Source organism: Heterocephalus glaber, unplaced genomic scaffold, assembly GCF_053883595.1.
Source record: "Heterocephalus glaber isolate CG9 unplaced genomic scaffold, H.glaber_assembly_v1.0 deba00001497, whole genome shotgun sequence".
In the NCBI taxonomy this organism is placed as follows: Eukaryota; Metazoa; Chordata; class Mammalia; order Rodentia; family Bathyergidae; genus Heterocephalus; species Heterocephalus glaber.
Window position 1 is genome coordinate 49608948 of NW_028258320.1, and position 14736 is coordinate 49623683.

At 36.7% G+C, this 14736-nt stretch overlaps 1 protein-coding gene across 1 annotated transcript in view; it reads left to right on the forward strand.

Moving 5' to 3' along the window:
- The first annotated feature begins 27 nt into the window (after positions 1-27).
- Cutc (cutC copper transporter) overlaps positions 28-14736 on the forward strand; it is a 32226-nt gene continuing 17517 nt past the window's right edge. Inside the window, exons 1-2 of the mRNA XM_004838649.3 lie at positions 28-203; positions 3795-3866. Of these exons, the coding sequence (XP_004838706.1) occupies positions 143-203; positions 3795-3866 (133 nt within the window). The 5' untranslated portion in view covers positions 28-142. The remainder of the gene's footprint in view (positions 204-3794; positions 3867-14736) is intronic.

Below are 14736 nucleotides of genomic sequence, written 5' to 3' on the forward strand. Positions count from 1 at the left end.
TGCGCAGGGTGGCTGGGGCGCGGGCGTCGGGGACGCGCAGGTCTCGCGCCGCCGTGGAGGTCGCGCTTCTCTGGTCGCGCGCACGGCGGCTCACTCTCTGAGTGGAAACCAAGGCGAACAAGGGAGGAACGCGTGAAGGAGCATGAAGCGGCAGGGGACCTCTTCCGAGTGGAAATCTACGCGGATGCAGTCGAGGACAGCCGGTGCGGAAGAGCGGGGGGCGGGGAGTGTCAGCCGATTCGGCTCCCCGGGTGTCCGGCGCGGGCCGTGGTCAAATCACGTTTCCCGGGAAGTTTCCTCAGCGCCGCCCTCCTGTCCCTGCGGCTTTAAAAGGGCGGGAAGCGTGAGTTGGCCCTGGACCTGCCTGAGTGGGTCCGAATCCCAGTGCCGCACGCGCGGTCTTGCGACCTCGAGCGAGTTGTTGAAGTTCGCTGAGCCTCGCTTTCCCGCGGCCACACGAGGGTCCCTGTACCCATCTCGCTGTGGCCGCGGTCGTTTAATGCGGGGTGCGGGCCCAGTGCCCTCCCGTGGCTACCGTTTGACATGGAGGGCAGGGATTGTTGTGAAAGCCACACAGCTGCTGAGTGGCCGAGGCTGCTCCAGATTTCGTTATTTCTGCCGCTCCAGGTTAACAAGTCTGGCTGGAGACAAGCAAGTCCCTCTTCTCCTACTATGTTAATTCTTGGTTCCTCTGCACCAGCAGATCTCACAGTTTTTGTTCTCAGGATTCCTTTATCCTGAAAATCACCGAGAACCTCAGTATCTTTATATGACTTATAGCTATGCACTTTGATCATACTAGAAATTAAAGCAAATTTAAAAACATTAAGTAGAAAATAACCATAATAAACCCATAACATGTTAATATAAATAACTTTCATGAAGAATAAATATTCCTAAACAAAAGAAAATAGCAAAGGTGGCAATGTTAAGTTAGTTTTGTAAATCTCTTTACTTGATGGTATAATGGAAGATAGCTGGATTCTCACACCTGATTTTTAAAATTCAATCTTATTTGTCAAGTAGCTTCCTGAAACTTCCATTTGTGAATGAAAGTGGAAAAGGCAAAGTCTTGTACTGCTGTAAAAATGGTTTTCACCCCACAGACTGAAAGGGTCTCAGAGGTCCCCAAAGTTACCTGGACTACACCACTTTAAGCACTATTGCTTCAAGCAGATGTCATCTTTCATCCTTATAGCTTTCTCATCATAGCTGCTTACTCTGCCCGCTGTCACGTCTCCACCTGCTGACCAGGTTCCTTTCTTCTGTGGGGCCAGTGGTAACCCTGCAGAACTGTTCAGTTCCATTGATGTAGCAGTTGATAGCAGCTGCCTGGAGATGCAGTATTGTTCATTAAGAACATAGATTAACAAGTTTTTCAGTCTGGTACTGACAGTCTTCTTTTAAATAAATGACAGTTGCAATTAGATATTAGCTGGTGATAGGTTTTTGTTTTTTTTAAAAAAATTGGTTTAGTTTTTCATTGTAAAAGCATTATTAGAGCCTGGCACAATGATGCATGCCTGTAATCCCAGCTACATGGGAGGCTGATGCAAGAGAATTGCAAGATCAAGGCCAGCCTGGGCAACTGAGCAAGATCCTGTCTCAAAAAAAAAACATTAAAAGGGGCTGTAATAAAAAGTTAAAGATATCATACACAGTGATGTATGCATACCCATTTTATAGCAGCACAATTCATAATCAGCTTGTATGTCCGTCAACAGATAATTGGGTAAAGAATATGTGCTATTTATACACAATGGAGTACAACTCTGCCATAAAGAAGGACAAATGAGTCATTTGTAGGAAAATGGATGTACCTTGAGACCATAATGTTAAGTGAAATAGATCAGACACAGGCAAAAAGGGGAAAAATGTTACTGTGATCCAGCATGGACAATGTTAAAAGAGTACCTAGATTTAGAGTAATTCTCTTATGTGTCTTATGTTTTTTTGCCTGATAGTCTGGCTATTGATCTGTATGTATGATAATTAACTTTATAAGGACTTACAAGGTAAATGAGTGACTGGCAAAAAGGGGAGGCAGGGGAGAGGAAAAGAAGAATTGAGATGTGTTATGTATACCAATTTCCCACAATGAATGTAATCATTATGTACAGAAACATGTACTAACAAAAAATTTTTTTTTAAATCTGGTAATAGGGTTGGGGATTTAGCTCAGTGGTTTTGCCACCTTCCTTGAAAGCGGAAGGACCCGAGTTCGATCCCCGGTATAAAAAAAAAAAAAAAAAAAAAGCTGGTAATATAGCTCAGTGCAAGGCCTGGGTTCTATCCCTAGTACCACAAAATAAACATGCAACTACCATATTGGGTGGAAAAATTCAAGCATATTATAACCAAAGAAGGAAGTAAAAATAATTCCAAATCCACTAACAAGTACCACTATACGGTGAACACTCTTCTAAGGATCATTGCATGAAATACATTTACAATACTTTTAATTAAAAATAAATTATATCTTTTACTGGAAACACTCAACTGTATAATTTTTTTTTTTTTTTTTTTTTTTTTTGGTACCGGGGATCAAACTCAGGTCCTTGGGCTTGCGAGGCAGGCACCGGAACCACTGAGCTAAATCTCCAGCCCTAACTGTATCATATTTTTAATATCAGTATACGAATTTGCAGTTATTCAGCTTTTAGTAAATATTTAAGTGACTATTTTTTTTTTTGGTACCGGAGATTGAACTCGGGACCCTATGCTTGCGAGGTAGGCGGCGAAATCACTGAGCTAAATCCCTGGCCTCAACTATTTTTTTTTTTAAGTGACTATTGTGTACCAGTGGTAGACAACTGCCTGCTTTGGATGATGATAAAGATTTCTCACATAAAGACCTTAGGGACATTAGGTCAGCTAAGAGTGATCTGACACTTACCTATATAAATAAGAGGTAGAAAGTAAATAGTGTTTTAAGGAGGAACATATAACTCATGAAGAGTTAAATGTGTTCAAAAGGGAGATATAATTTCCTACTTTGAGAGAAAAAGCATGGAAACGTGGCTTAACAATTGGAAAATTTTAGCATTAAAGATAAACCTAGAAGGATTCTGTGGGTTGAGGAGATGGCATAAGCAATAGTGAGGATGAAGATTGAAAAGAACTAGAGGCATAAAGAGGAAATAATGTGTAGCTTATTTATTTATTTTTTTGGTACTGAGGATCAAACTTGGGACCTCTTACTTGCGAGGCAGGTGGCAGAACCACTGAGCTAAACCCCCAGCCCATGTGTAGCTTATTAATGATACTATTTAAATTCTGAATGAGTACTATGCCCTGTACATGAATTATGTTATTTACTCTTCATTATTGTGAGGTAGGAACTAAAACCTAACCTATTATAAAGGAAACTTAAGAAACTTGTCTAGAATCACACAATAAGTAATGGGACTAGGATTTGACATCATTCTTGCTTTTAAATGTGTCTTCTCTATAAAGACATTTAAACATTATGCAGGAGTTGAGAAGTATTGTAGGAATCAGCTAGGATGTAATGTGAGGTCAGTGTTTTAGGAAGATGAATTTGGCATTCATTGTTTATTTTGCTCAGTATAATTTCTTGCACATATGTCAGTGTACCTATTTCACAGTTATGTCCCATCAGTTTAATAGTTAATGTGATATTTTACTGCATTCATGGTACCAGTGTACTTATCTATGTCCCTATCACCCAACATTTAGATTTTGGTAATAAAATGTTTAACCTTTGTGAGAGAATCATCTGAATAGATAGTACCTTCATGTGTTTCTGTTGTTCTCCATGTACTATATTTTAGGAGCAGCAAATGGATTTCTCATGGAAGTATGTGTGGATTCAGTGGAGTCAGCTGTGAATGCAGAAAGAGGAGGTAAGAGAAATTAGAGAATGAGGTTCAGTTGGCAACCTTTTAAGGGTCTAAAAATGAATCCTGTGAACTGAGTTCAGAAGCCCTCATAATCTCTGAGGATCCTACTAATTCTTTCAAAAACAACCACCTAAAAACCTACTGGAAAATTATGGTCTAGTCTCTTTCCTTCCCACGCAGGTCACATTTGAAATCACGTTCACAATCATGCATACTAATTAACTGGATTGTTATTGAACATAGCAAAAAAATTTAAATTTCTATTGGTTTAAACATGGTTTTATAGGAGTTTGGGAGTGTAGCTGAGTGGTAATGCTCTTGCCTAACATGCACAAGTCCCTGAATTCAAGCCCAAGCAACCCCCTCCCCCAAATTCAAATCAGAGACATTATTTTTATCCCAGTGTTTCTTTTGTACACTGTTTTAATAGGAAGTATAGACATTTTTCATCATCTCATGGTCAGAAAAATTTAAAATTTTTGTATCATGGAAAAGCTTCAAACATACAACCATAAAGTGGTATAATGAACCCTCAGGTACTCATCACTCAGCTTCAACCATTTTTCTTTCATCTCTGCTTTTTTTTTTTTCCTAGTAAACAGCCAGCAGTACATATTTTCAGTCTTGTGGGGCATTTTTGGCTTTTGCCATTTTTTTAAATTGGTGCATTTTAGATATACATAATGATAACATTCATTAAAGGGAATTTGTACTTGTACATGATGTATCTTCTTTTTTTTCCCATTCCTCTCCCCTCCCTTCAACCCGTCTTCCCCTTCTTATTTACAAAAGCTTTGCTTCCATTTTGTTCCTTCTGTTCTTTTTCTTTGGCTCTTCCTTTGCCCTTCCCCCCTCTCTTGTTCCCCTTCTCATTTGAACATTTTCTTAAAATTTCCCAATACTTATTATAATTATTTTTTATTTTTATTTTATTTTTTCTTTATTTTAAAAATTTTATTATTATTCATTATTTTGGTCCTTATTTACACTTTCAGTTTCTCATACCAGAGAAACAATGCAGTATTTAAATGTGTATCTGATTTATTTCACTTAAGGTTATGGTCTCAAGGTACATCCATTTAGCTAGAAATGTCCCAAGCTTATCCTTCCTTATGCCAGAGTAGTACTACATTGTCTAAAAAAGTACATCTTTATCCATTCATTTGTTAATGGATATTTGGGCTGTTTCCAAGATTTAGCTATTACAACTGTGCTCCTATAAACATGGGTTTGCATATATCAATGTGGTATGATGCTTTTAATTCTTTCAGGAAGATACCAGAAAGGGGAATAGTGAGGTAGAATGGAACCTCTGGTTTTAGTTTTTTGAAGAATGTCCACACTGACTTCCATAGTGATTGTACCAGCCTGCACTGCCACTAACGATAGAGAAGAGTTTCTTTTTCCCTACAGCTTGCCAGCATTTGTTATTGGTTAATTTCCTGACAACAGCCATTCTTTTTTGAGTGAGATGGAATTTCAGAGTTGTTTTAATTTGCGTCTCTTGAATAACCAGTGATAGTGAACATTTTTTTCATATATTTATTTGCTTTTTCATCTGAGAAGAATCTATTCATGTGAGATGCCCATTTTTGGATTGGGTCTTTAAATTTGAGGGGTCTGATTTTTTGAGTTCTTTATATATTCGAGATAGTGGTCCTTAGTTTGAGGAACAGCCGACAAATTTTTTTTCCCACACTGTGGGTCTTCTCTTCACTCTGTTGGTGGTTTCTTTTGCTGTGTGAAAGCTTTTTAATAAGATGAGATCCTAGTTGTTAATCCTTTCTGATATTTCCTGTGTGAATGGGATTTTGTTCATAAAGTCTTTGCCTACATTAATGTCTTCAAGAGTTCTACCTATTTTATCTTCTAGCAGATTTAGTGTTTTGGGTTTAATATTTAGATCTTTGATCCATTTCAGTTTTAGTTTAGTGCATGGTGAAAGATATAGGTCTAGGTTTAATCTTTGGCATGTGGAAAGCCAGTTTTCCTAGCACCATTTATTAAAGGCTATCTTTCTTCTAGTGAAGGTGTTTGGCTCCTTTGTCAAAGATAAGGTGACTGAGTGTGTTTGGAGTTCTTTCTGCATCTTCTAATCTGTTCCATTTGATCCTCAGATCTGGTTTTTTTTTTTTGTTTTTTTTTGCCACTACCATTCTGTTTTTATCACAGTAGCTTTGTAGTATAATTTCAAGTCAGGGATTGTGATGCCTCCTGCCTTGCCTTTGTTGCGCAGACCTGCTTTTGCTATTCTGGTTCTCTTGGTTTCAAGTGAAATTTAAGATTGTTTTCTATAATTCTCTGAGGTATGCTATTGGTATTTTGATCAGAATTGCATTAAATCTGTATAACTGTTTTGGAAGCGTGGCCATTTCAATACATTGGTTCTTCCTACCCAAGAACAAGGGATGTCTTTCCATTTTCTGAAGGCTGCTTTGATCTCCTTTTCAGAGTATTATAGTTTTCACTGTAAAGGTCTTTTTCTTCCTTCATTAGATTGATTCCTAAGTATTTATCATTTTTTTTGATGCTATTGTGACAGGTGTTTTTTGCTTAATTTCTCTCTCAATGAGTTTGTATTTGTCTACAGGAATGCTATTGAATTTTGAGTGTTGACTTTTTATCTTGCTATACTACTGAATTTGGTTATTAAATCTAGAAGTCTTTTAGTGGAGTTTTTGAGGTCTTCTGTGTAGATTATCATATCATCTGCAAATAATGATAATTTAACTTCTTCCTTTTCTATCATTCTTTTATTTCTTTCTCATTTAATTACTCTGGCTAATGTTTCCAGGACTATATTGAATAAGTGGTGACAGTGGACATCCTTGTTCTGTTCTTGATTTTGGACTGAAGGCCTTCAGTTTTTGTCTATTTAGTATTATATTGGCTGTTGATTTGTCATAGATGGCTTTTATCAAATTGAGATAAAGACCATCAATTCCAATTTTCTGTAGGATTTTTATCATTAATGGGTATTAGACTTTGTCAAATGCTTTTTCTGCATCTATTGAGATGATCATGTGATTTTTGTGATCATGTGATTTTTTTCACTTACTGACTTGTATATGTTGAACTATCCCTGGATCCCTGGGATGAATCCTACTTGGTCATAATCTTCTTGATGATTTGCTGCATTCTGTTTGCCAGTATGTTATTGAGGATTTTCGTGTCTGTGTTCATTAGGGAGATTGACCTGTAATTCTCTTTTTTTTGGTTGGATCCTTCTCTGCTGTTGGTATCAGGGTAATGCTTGCTTCCTGGAATGAATTTGGGAGTATTGCTTTCTTTTCAATTTCATTAAAGAATTTGAGAAGTAGTGTCTTTAGATCTTCTCTGAATTTGTTGTAGAATTCAGCAGTGTATCAGACAGGGCCTGGGCTTTTCTTTGTTGGTAGGTTTTTAATTACATCTTCAATTTCATAGGCTAATATTCATTTATTTAGAATTATATATCTTTTCAGTTAAGCTTTGGTAATTTATATGTATCCAGGAATCTGTCTATTTCTTCTGTGTTTTCCATCTTATTCGAAGTAGATACTGATGATCTTCTGGATTTTGGCAGGATGTGTTGTGATTTTACCGTTTTTGTTTTTAATTGCATAGATTTGAGTCTACTTTTTTTGATAAGGTTGGTTAAGGGTCTGTCAATTTTATTTAATCTTTCAAAGAACCAACTCTTCAATTCATTGATTCTTTATATTGTTTTCTTAGTCTCCATTACATTAATTTCTGCTCTGATCTTTATAATTTCCTCCCTCATAGAAGCTTTGGGCTTGTCTTTCTCTTTTTCTAGAACCTTAAGGTTCAACATTAGGTTGTTTATTTGAGCTCACTCTGTTTTTCTGATATGGGAATTTACCACTATAAATTTCCCTTGTAGGAATTGCTTTCTTTGGGTCCCATAATTTCTTCTGTGTTGATTTGGCATTATCGTTTAATTGTACAAACTGTCTTAAGTCTTTAATTTCTTCTGTGACCCATGGGTTGTTTAGGAGGATGTTATTTATTTATTTATTTTTTGGAAGTACAAAAATGTAATTTATTTATCTTATTTATCAAATAAAGTATATAGATATACTATAAAGATACCATTTTTGCCTTGGAATAGGAGGATGTTATTTAATTTCCATTTTTTTTATGAAGTTCTTGGGGTTTCTTTTGCCATTGACTTCCAATTTCATTGCACTCTGGTCTGATAATATGCATGGAGTAATTTCACTTCTTTTGCATTTACTTAAGCATGTTCTGTGGGCTAGTATGTGGTCTATTTTGGAGAACATCCCATGTGCACCTGAGAAGAATGTGTATTCTAAGGTTGTGGAGTGGAACACTGTAGATTTCTACTAAGTCCATTTGTTCAAAAGTTTGGTTTAGTTCTGATATTTATTTGTTGATTTTTTTGTCTACTTGATATGTCTATTTGTGAGAGGGGGGTATTGTGGTGTCCCCCATTACAATTGTATTTTGATTTTTCACGTCCGTTAATATTTGTTTTATATAGTTAGGTGCACCATTATTTGGTGCATACATATTTATGATTGTTGTCTCTTCTTCTTTGATTGTTCCTATATAAGAATATAGTGGCTTTCTTTGTCTCTCTTAATCAGTCATCTTGAAGTTTACTTTGTCTGCAAATAGAATAGCTACCCCTGCTTTTTACTGGGTTCCTGTCACATGGAATGTTGTTTTCCATCCCTTGATTTTCGCTCTGAATTTCTTTTTGAATTAAATGTGTTTCTTGTATGCAGGATATTGTTGGATCTTGCTTCTTGATCCATTCTGCCAGTCTGTTTCTTTTGATTGGTGAATTGAGACCCTTTACGTTGATGATTATAACTGATATATATTGAGTTATCCTTGTCATGTTATTTTCCTGTTCTTGTTTCCTTTTTTTCCCCCTCCAATTACTTGCCCTTCCAAGTAGATTCATTCTCTTGGGGTTCTTGGAGTTGTAGTCCTCATTATTTCTTTCTAGAATATGCTTCAGAACATTTTGGAGTGCTGATTTGGTGGTCATAAATTTCTTCAGGTGTTCTTTGTCATGGAATTATTTCTCCATCAGTTTTGAAAGATAATTTTGTGGGGTACATCAATCTAGGCTCGAGGTTTTGTTTTAGGACTTGAAATACTTTACTCCCTGTGGTCCCTGACTTGAAGATTTGTTTTGAGAATTCTGGTGTGATTCTTTTGGGTTTTCCTTTACAGATGATTTGTTTCTTTTCTCTAACAGCTTTTACGATTCTGTTTTTTTCTTGAATTTCTGGAATCTTGACTATTATATGCCTTGGTGTGGGTTTTCTTGATCATGGCTCACTCATCTATATGCCTCACTTATCTGTATGTCAAATTCTTTTTCCATGCTTGGGAAGTTTTCTGCCACTACTTCTGTAAACAGGTATTTTTATGTCATTTGCACTATCTTCTGCTTTTACACTGACTCCAGTCAATCTTTTTTTTCCCCCCATTAAGTTTATTGATACATTTTAGGTATAAAATACATTTACATACATCATTGGGATCTTGTACCATTGCATGAGTATCTTGGTTCTTATTTTTTTCCCCTTCACCTGCCCTCCCTTCACCCCCTCCACCCTTCTCTGTTTGCAAAGATTTTGTTTCCATTTTATTCCTTGTCTCATATTTTTTCTTTTCCCTTCTTTCCTTTCCCCTACCCCTCCCACTTCCCCTGCTCCTTTAGACCTTTACATCCTATTACACAATATCAATTATACATTTAAAAAATTACAATATCAAGATCTAGGAGACATTACCACAGATTTTACAGAATTTAAAAGGACATAGAAAGCATATTTCAAAAATCTGTTTTGAAATAAATTTGACAACTTCTAAGAAGTACCTTGGAAGACAAATCAATGAAACTAACTCTGGAGGAAATATAAAATTTGAATAGCACCTATTAAAGAAAGTATATTCCTAGCTTGAAAACCTACCTATATGATAACAACAGCCTTGTATACATTTTAACTGATAAATTATATCAAACATTTAAAGCAGAAAAAAAAAAGGAACATTTCTCCCCTCATTTTAGGAACTCAACATTATGCTAATCCTAAAACTGGGTAAAGATAATAGAAGAAAAAAATATGAACATAGATAGAAATTTGTTTAACAAAACAAACTCTTAGAAGTCAGATCTGGCAGTATGTAGAAAGTGGTTTTATTATAGGGATGGCAGTGTTGGTTCAGCATTGGAAGATCCACCCCCATAAGTCATCATTTTAACAGAGGAAAGGAAAAAGCCATGTGATCCTGTCACTAGTTGGAGAAAAAGTATCGGACTCAGTTCCACAGCTGTTCATGGTAAAAGCTATCAGGAGACTAGAAGTAGAAGAGAAACTTCTCAACAGATTAAAGACATGTACTCCGTACTTCCACCAAGAAAGCCTTATATGAATGGAGAAGATACAATGCTTTCTCCTTAAGGTGGGGAACAAGGGCAGATATGCTTACTCTTCATCTGTCCATTAAACTTTGAAACATAGGCCCAAACCAAAATAGTCTGGCAATAAAATGACACAATTAGGATAGGATTGGCAGACTCTGATCGATCTTATGTTATTCTTCTTTGCATCATCTAGCAGCTGTTGGATTGATTTTTCATGGTCCCTTAATATTTTTTCAGAAATCTTTCTTTTCAGGATTGCTAACTGCAATCTTATCTTTTATACCTGATATTCTGTCCTCACATTGGCTCATTTTCCTGCATATACTTTGAATAGGATTTTTAATCTCTTGGATATCTGTTTGAATTGTTTTGATTCCATTTCTTTCTTATATTGTTCGTGGTTTCCATTTTCCTAAGCTCCTCTATTTTTTTACGTGTTTTGTCATTTTTTAAAATAACCTCTTGCAAATATAAAAATGCTTATTTTGGCAATAAAACCAATAAATTCTATAATGTGGATGAGTCTTGAAACACTGTAAGTAGAAAAAAATTGACAATATACCATATATTGTATAATTTCTGTTTTTTTAAATGTCTAAAATAGGCAAAGTTATGAAGTCAGAAATTAGATTAGTGGTTGCCTAGGGCTGAGAAGCATGGAGGGGGGAGTTATTTGAATCAAAAGCCAAACAATTTGTTTATTATATCTCTTAAGTTACTTGGTACTGGGGATTGAACTCAGGACCTTGCATTTGCGAGGCAGGCATGGCACCACTGAGCTAACTGGCCCTTAAGTTACTTTCTATAAGTTTTCTTCTTTTTTAATTCTTCTCTTTCTTGTAATTTATTTATTTATTTTATTTATTTTTTTTGGTACTGGGGATCGAACTCGGCACCTTATGCTTAGCGAGCCAGGTGCCGGAACCACTGAGCTAAATTCCCAGCCCTGTAATTGATTTATTATACATTTGATTTTGAGGGATTTGTTTTTTTTTTTTTTTGGAGACAGGGTCTGACTATGTAGTTCAAGTTGGTCTTGAACTCATTTTGTAACCCATGCTGGCCTTAAACTCCTGGTGATATTCCTGCCATGGCCTGCTGAGTGCTGGGATTACTGGCAAGTGCTACCACTCCTGGCAGATTTGATTTATTAAAAGATACTCAGCGAGGACCCAAGTTCTATCACCGGTACCAAAAAAATAAAAGATACTCATTTGTAGAGCACACCACAGAGTCAATTTTTGCTGACTACATAAATGGTGTCACTTAACATATTTCTCTGAAAGCTTTATTTCCTGTGAAGTTATAGTTAATCCAGAGTCTTTTTTTTTTTTTTTTTCCGGTACCAGGCATTGAACTCAGGACCTTGCACTTGCCAGGCAGATGCAGTGGCACTGAGCTACATCCTTGACCCTAACCCAGAGTCTTAATCAGATTCAGAATTGAATTTTGACGAGACTACTTTATAGGCAACTTTCTGTTGCATTGCATCAAGAGGGAATCTTGTTTTTTCCTATTTTATGATGTTCAGGTTGATCAGTTGGTTCAGTTGTTTTAATCTATCTTTTATAAAGTTTCCAACTAGCTTTTCACCTAATAATTTTAACAATCCATATTTTAGTAGGGGATGCAAAAAGTAATATATTAAGTCTAATATTTATTCTTTTTGTCTGTTAGTTAGAATACACCTATAAAGAACAACTTTTCCTAGTGAACTGTTTGGTTTTGCTGAGATTTAGTTTATACTAGAAAAGAAGAATAAATCCTTGCTTCTTTCCCCTTATTTACTTAAAAATATTTTTTATTGGTATATATTCTTTACCCTTGTTTACTAATTTTTAGAATAATGAATAATTTCTCTATTGATGCTTATAATGTCCTCTCTTTGGCCAGGGAGAGGCTCTTCAAGCTGCTTCCTGAAACCTTTTTACATGACCTCAGTAGTCATGCTCTCAGAATTCCCTGATTCTTAAAATTATCTTGATTTAACTACTCAAAAGTAACTACAGTTTTAAAGGCTTAGAATAATAAATACTACTGAGGAAAAGATAATCTAATTTTTTTTACCAACTACGAACCAACATTTCACTGTGGTCTATCCAGTAATATCTTTATTCTAAGTCTCTCTCTCTCTTTTTTTTTTTTTGGTACCGGGCATCAAACTCAGGACCTTGCATTTGCGAACCACTGAGCTAAATCCCTGGCCCTCTAAGTCACTTTCTTATGCATGGCAGCCCTATAATACAGAATTTTAAGAAAACTAGCTTACCTTGAATTAACTCTTAAATTTGACTTTCAGAAACATAATGTGTCAGGAGCAATGCTACATAATTTTAGGGAAAAATTATTTGATTAGGCCTAGTTCTCCTGCCTACAGGCCAGCTATGACATTTTGAGACATAATTCCATTTTGGCCTCTGGTCACAACCGAGACTTCAGTGATCTGCTGATGCTGTGATGCTCCAGGACAAGATTACAAAACCAGCTGAAGACATCCTGGGAGGAATAAAATCTTCATCTACCCAGTTCCTCGTTGTTCTTGGATTTCCGCTGCCCCAGTCATTTGTTATACTTTGTTTCTCCCTATGTACTGAATAAAAGGTGCAGGAAGCTCAGGGGCTTTCATTTTTGCTACCCAGAGCAGCACTAATCAGGCCCAAAGCTCAGCTTCTTTTCCATGTCTCATTTTTTCTACCTTTCCTGTATAATAAGTTAATTCGCCTTGTGCTGCCGTGGCTCGTAGGAGACTAGGACTCACTATAGAGGTTCTAGTAACGTCCCCTTTCTTTGTTCCCTACAATAATATGGCTTGTAAAATATAGTTGAGGTAGTTGCTGCTTCTGTTCCTTCTCCTCTTCCCTCTTCCCTTCCCCTTTCTCCCCCCTTTTTCTTTGTGGTAGTACTTGGGATTGAACACAGGGATTGAACACTGAGCTATATTCTCAGCAGCCCCCCCACCTTTATTTTGTTTTGTTTATTTTGTGTCACTAGATTGTCCGGACTGGGTTCAAACTCATGATCTCCTACCTCAGCCTCCCAGAGTGCTGGGATTATAGACATGCATTATTATTTTTTTTTTTATTAAATTCTTTTATGGGTACATTGAAGGTATACAACACAATTACATTTCTCATTGGGAATTGTACCTTTACATAATGCATCTTGGTTCTTATTTTTTCCCCATTCCTAGCCCTCCCTTCATACCCTCCACCCTTCCCTATTTACAAAGACTTTATTTCCATTTTTTCCATTTCTCATCATGTTTCCTTTCCCTTCTTTCCTTTCCCCTGCCCCTCCCAATACCTCTACCCCTTTGAACCTTTTCTTCCTATTTTACATTATCAAGTATTCATTCTAATCATTGGTACATTTTAGGTATAGAATATAATGACATTCATCATTGGAAATTTGCACCTTTACATAGTCTCTCTTGGTTCTTATTTTTCACCCTTGCCCAGCCCTCCCTTCAACCCCTCCAGTCCTCCCTATTTACAAATATTTTCTTCCTAGTTTTCCATTTTCTCACATTAATCCCATTCCCTTCTATCCTTTCCCCTAGCCCTCCCACTTCCTTCCCCTTTGCCCCTTTTCTTCCTATTTCACATTACCTATTATACATTTAGTCCTTATTTACACTTTCAGTATCTCACACCAGAGAAACTATTTGGTATTTATACATGTATGTCCTATTTATTTCACTTAAGAGTATGGCCTCAATGTGCATCCACTTAGCTATAAATGTCTCTAATTTCTCATTTTTTATGGCTGAGTAGTACTCCATTTTATAAAAAAACCACATTTTCTTTATCCAGTGTCCAGTTGATGGGCATTTGGGCTGTTTCCAAGTTTTAGCTATTATAAACTGTGCTGCTATGAACATGGGTGCACATATATCACTGTGGTATGATTCTTTTAATTCTTTGGAGAAGATCCCCAGCAGTGGAATAGTGGGGTCAAATGGGACTTCCAGTCCTAGTTCTTTGAGGTATCTCCATACTGATTTCCACAGTGGTTGAACCAGTCTACACTCCCACCAGCAGTGGAGCAGGGTTCCTCTTTCCCCACAACCCCGCCAGCATTTTTTATTCGTTGATTTCATGATAACAGCCATTCTTTCTGGTGTGAGGTGGAATCTCAGCGTTGTTTTCATTTGCATCTCTCGAATGACCAGTGATGTTGAACATTTTTTCATGTATTTATTTGCTATTTCTCCTTCTTTGTCTGAGAAATGTCTGTTCATTTCAGATGCCCATTTTTGGATTGGGTCTTTAAATTTGGGAGGTCTGATCTTTTTAAGTTCTTTATAGATTCGAGATAGTAGACCTTTGTCTGAGGAAGAGCAGGTGAAGATTTTTTCCCACATTGTGGGTTGTCTCTTCACACTGCTGGTGGTTTCTCTTGCTGTGCAGAAGCGTTTTAATAAGAAGAGATCCCACTTGTTGATTGTTTGTGCTAGTTCACGGG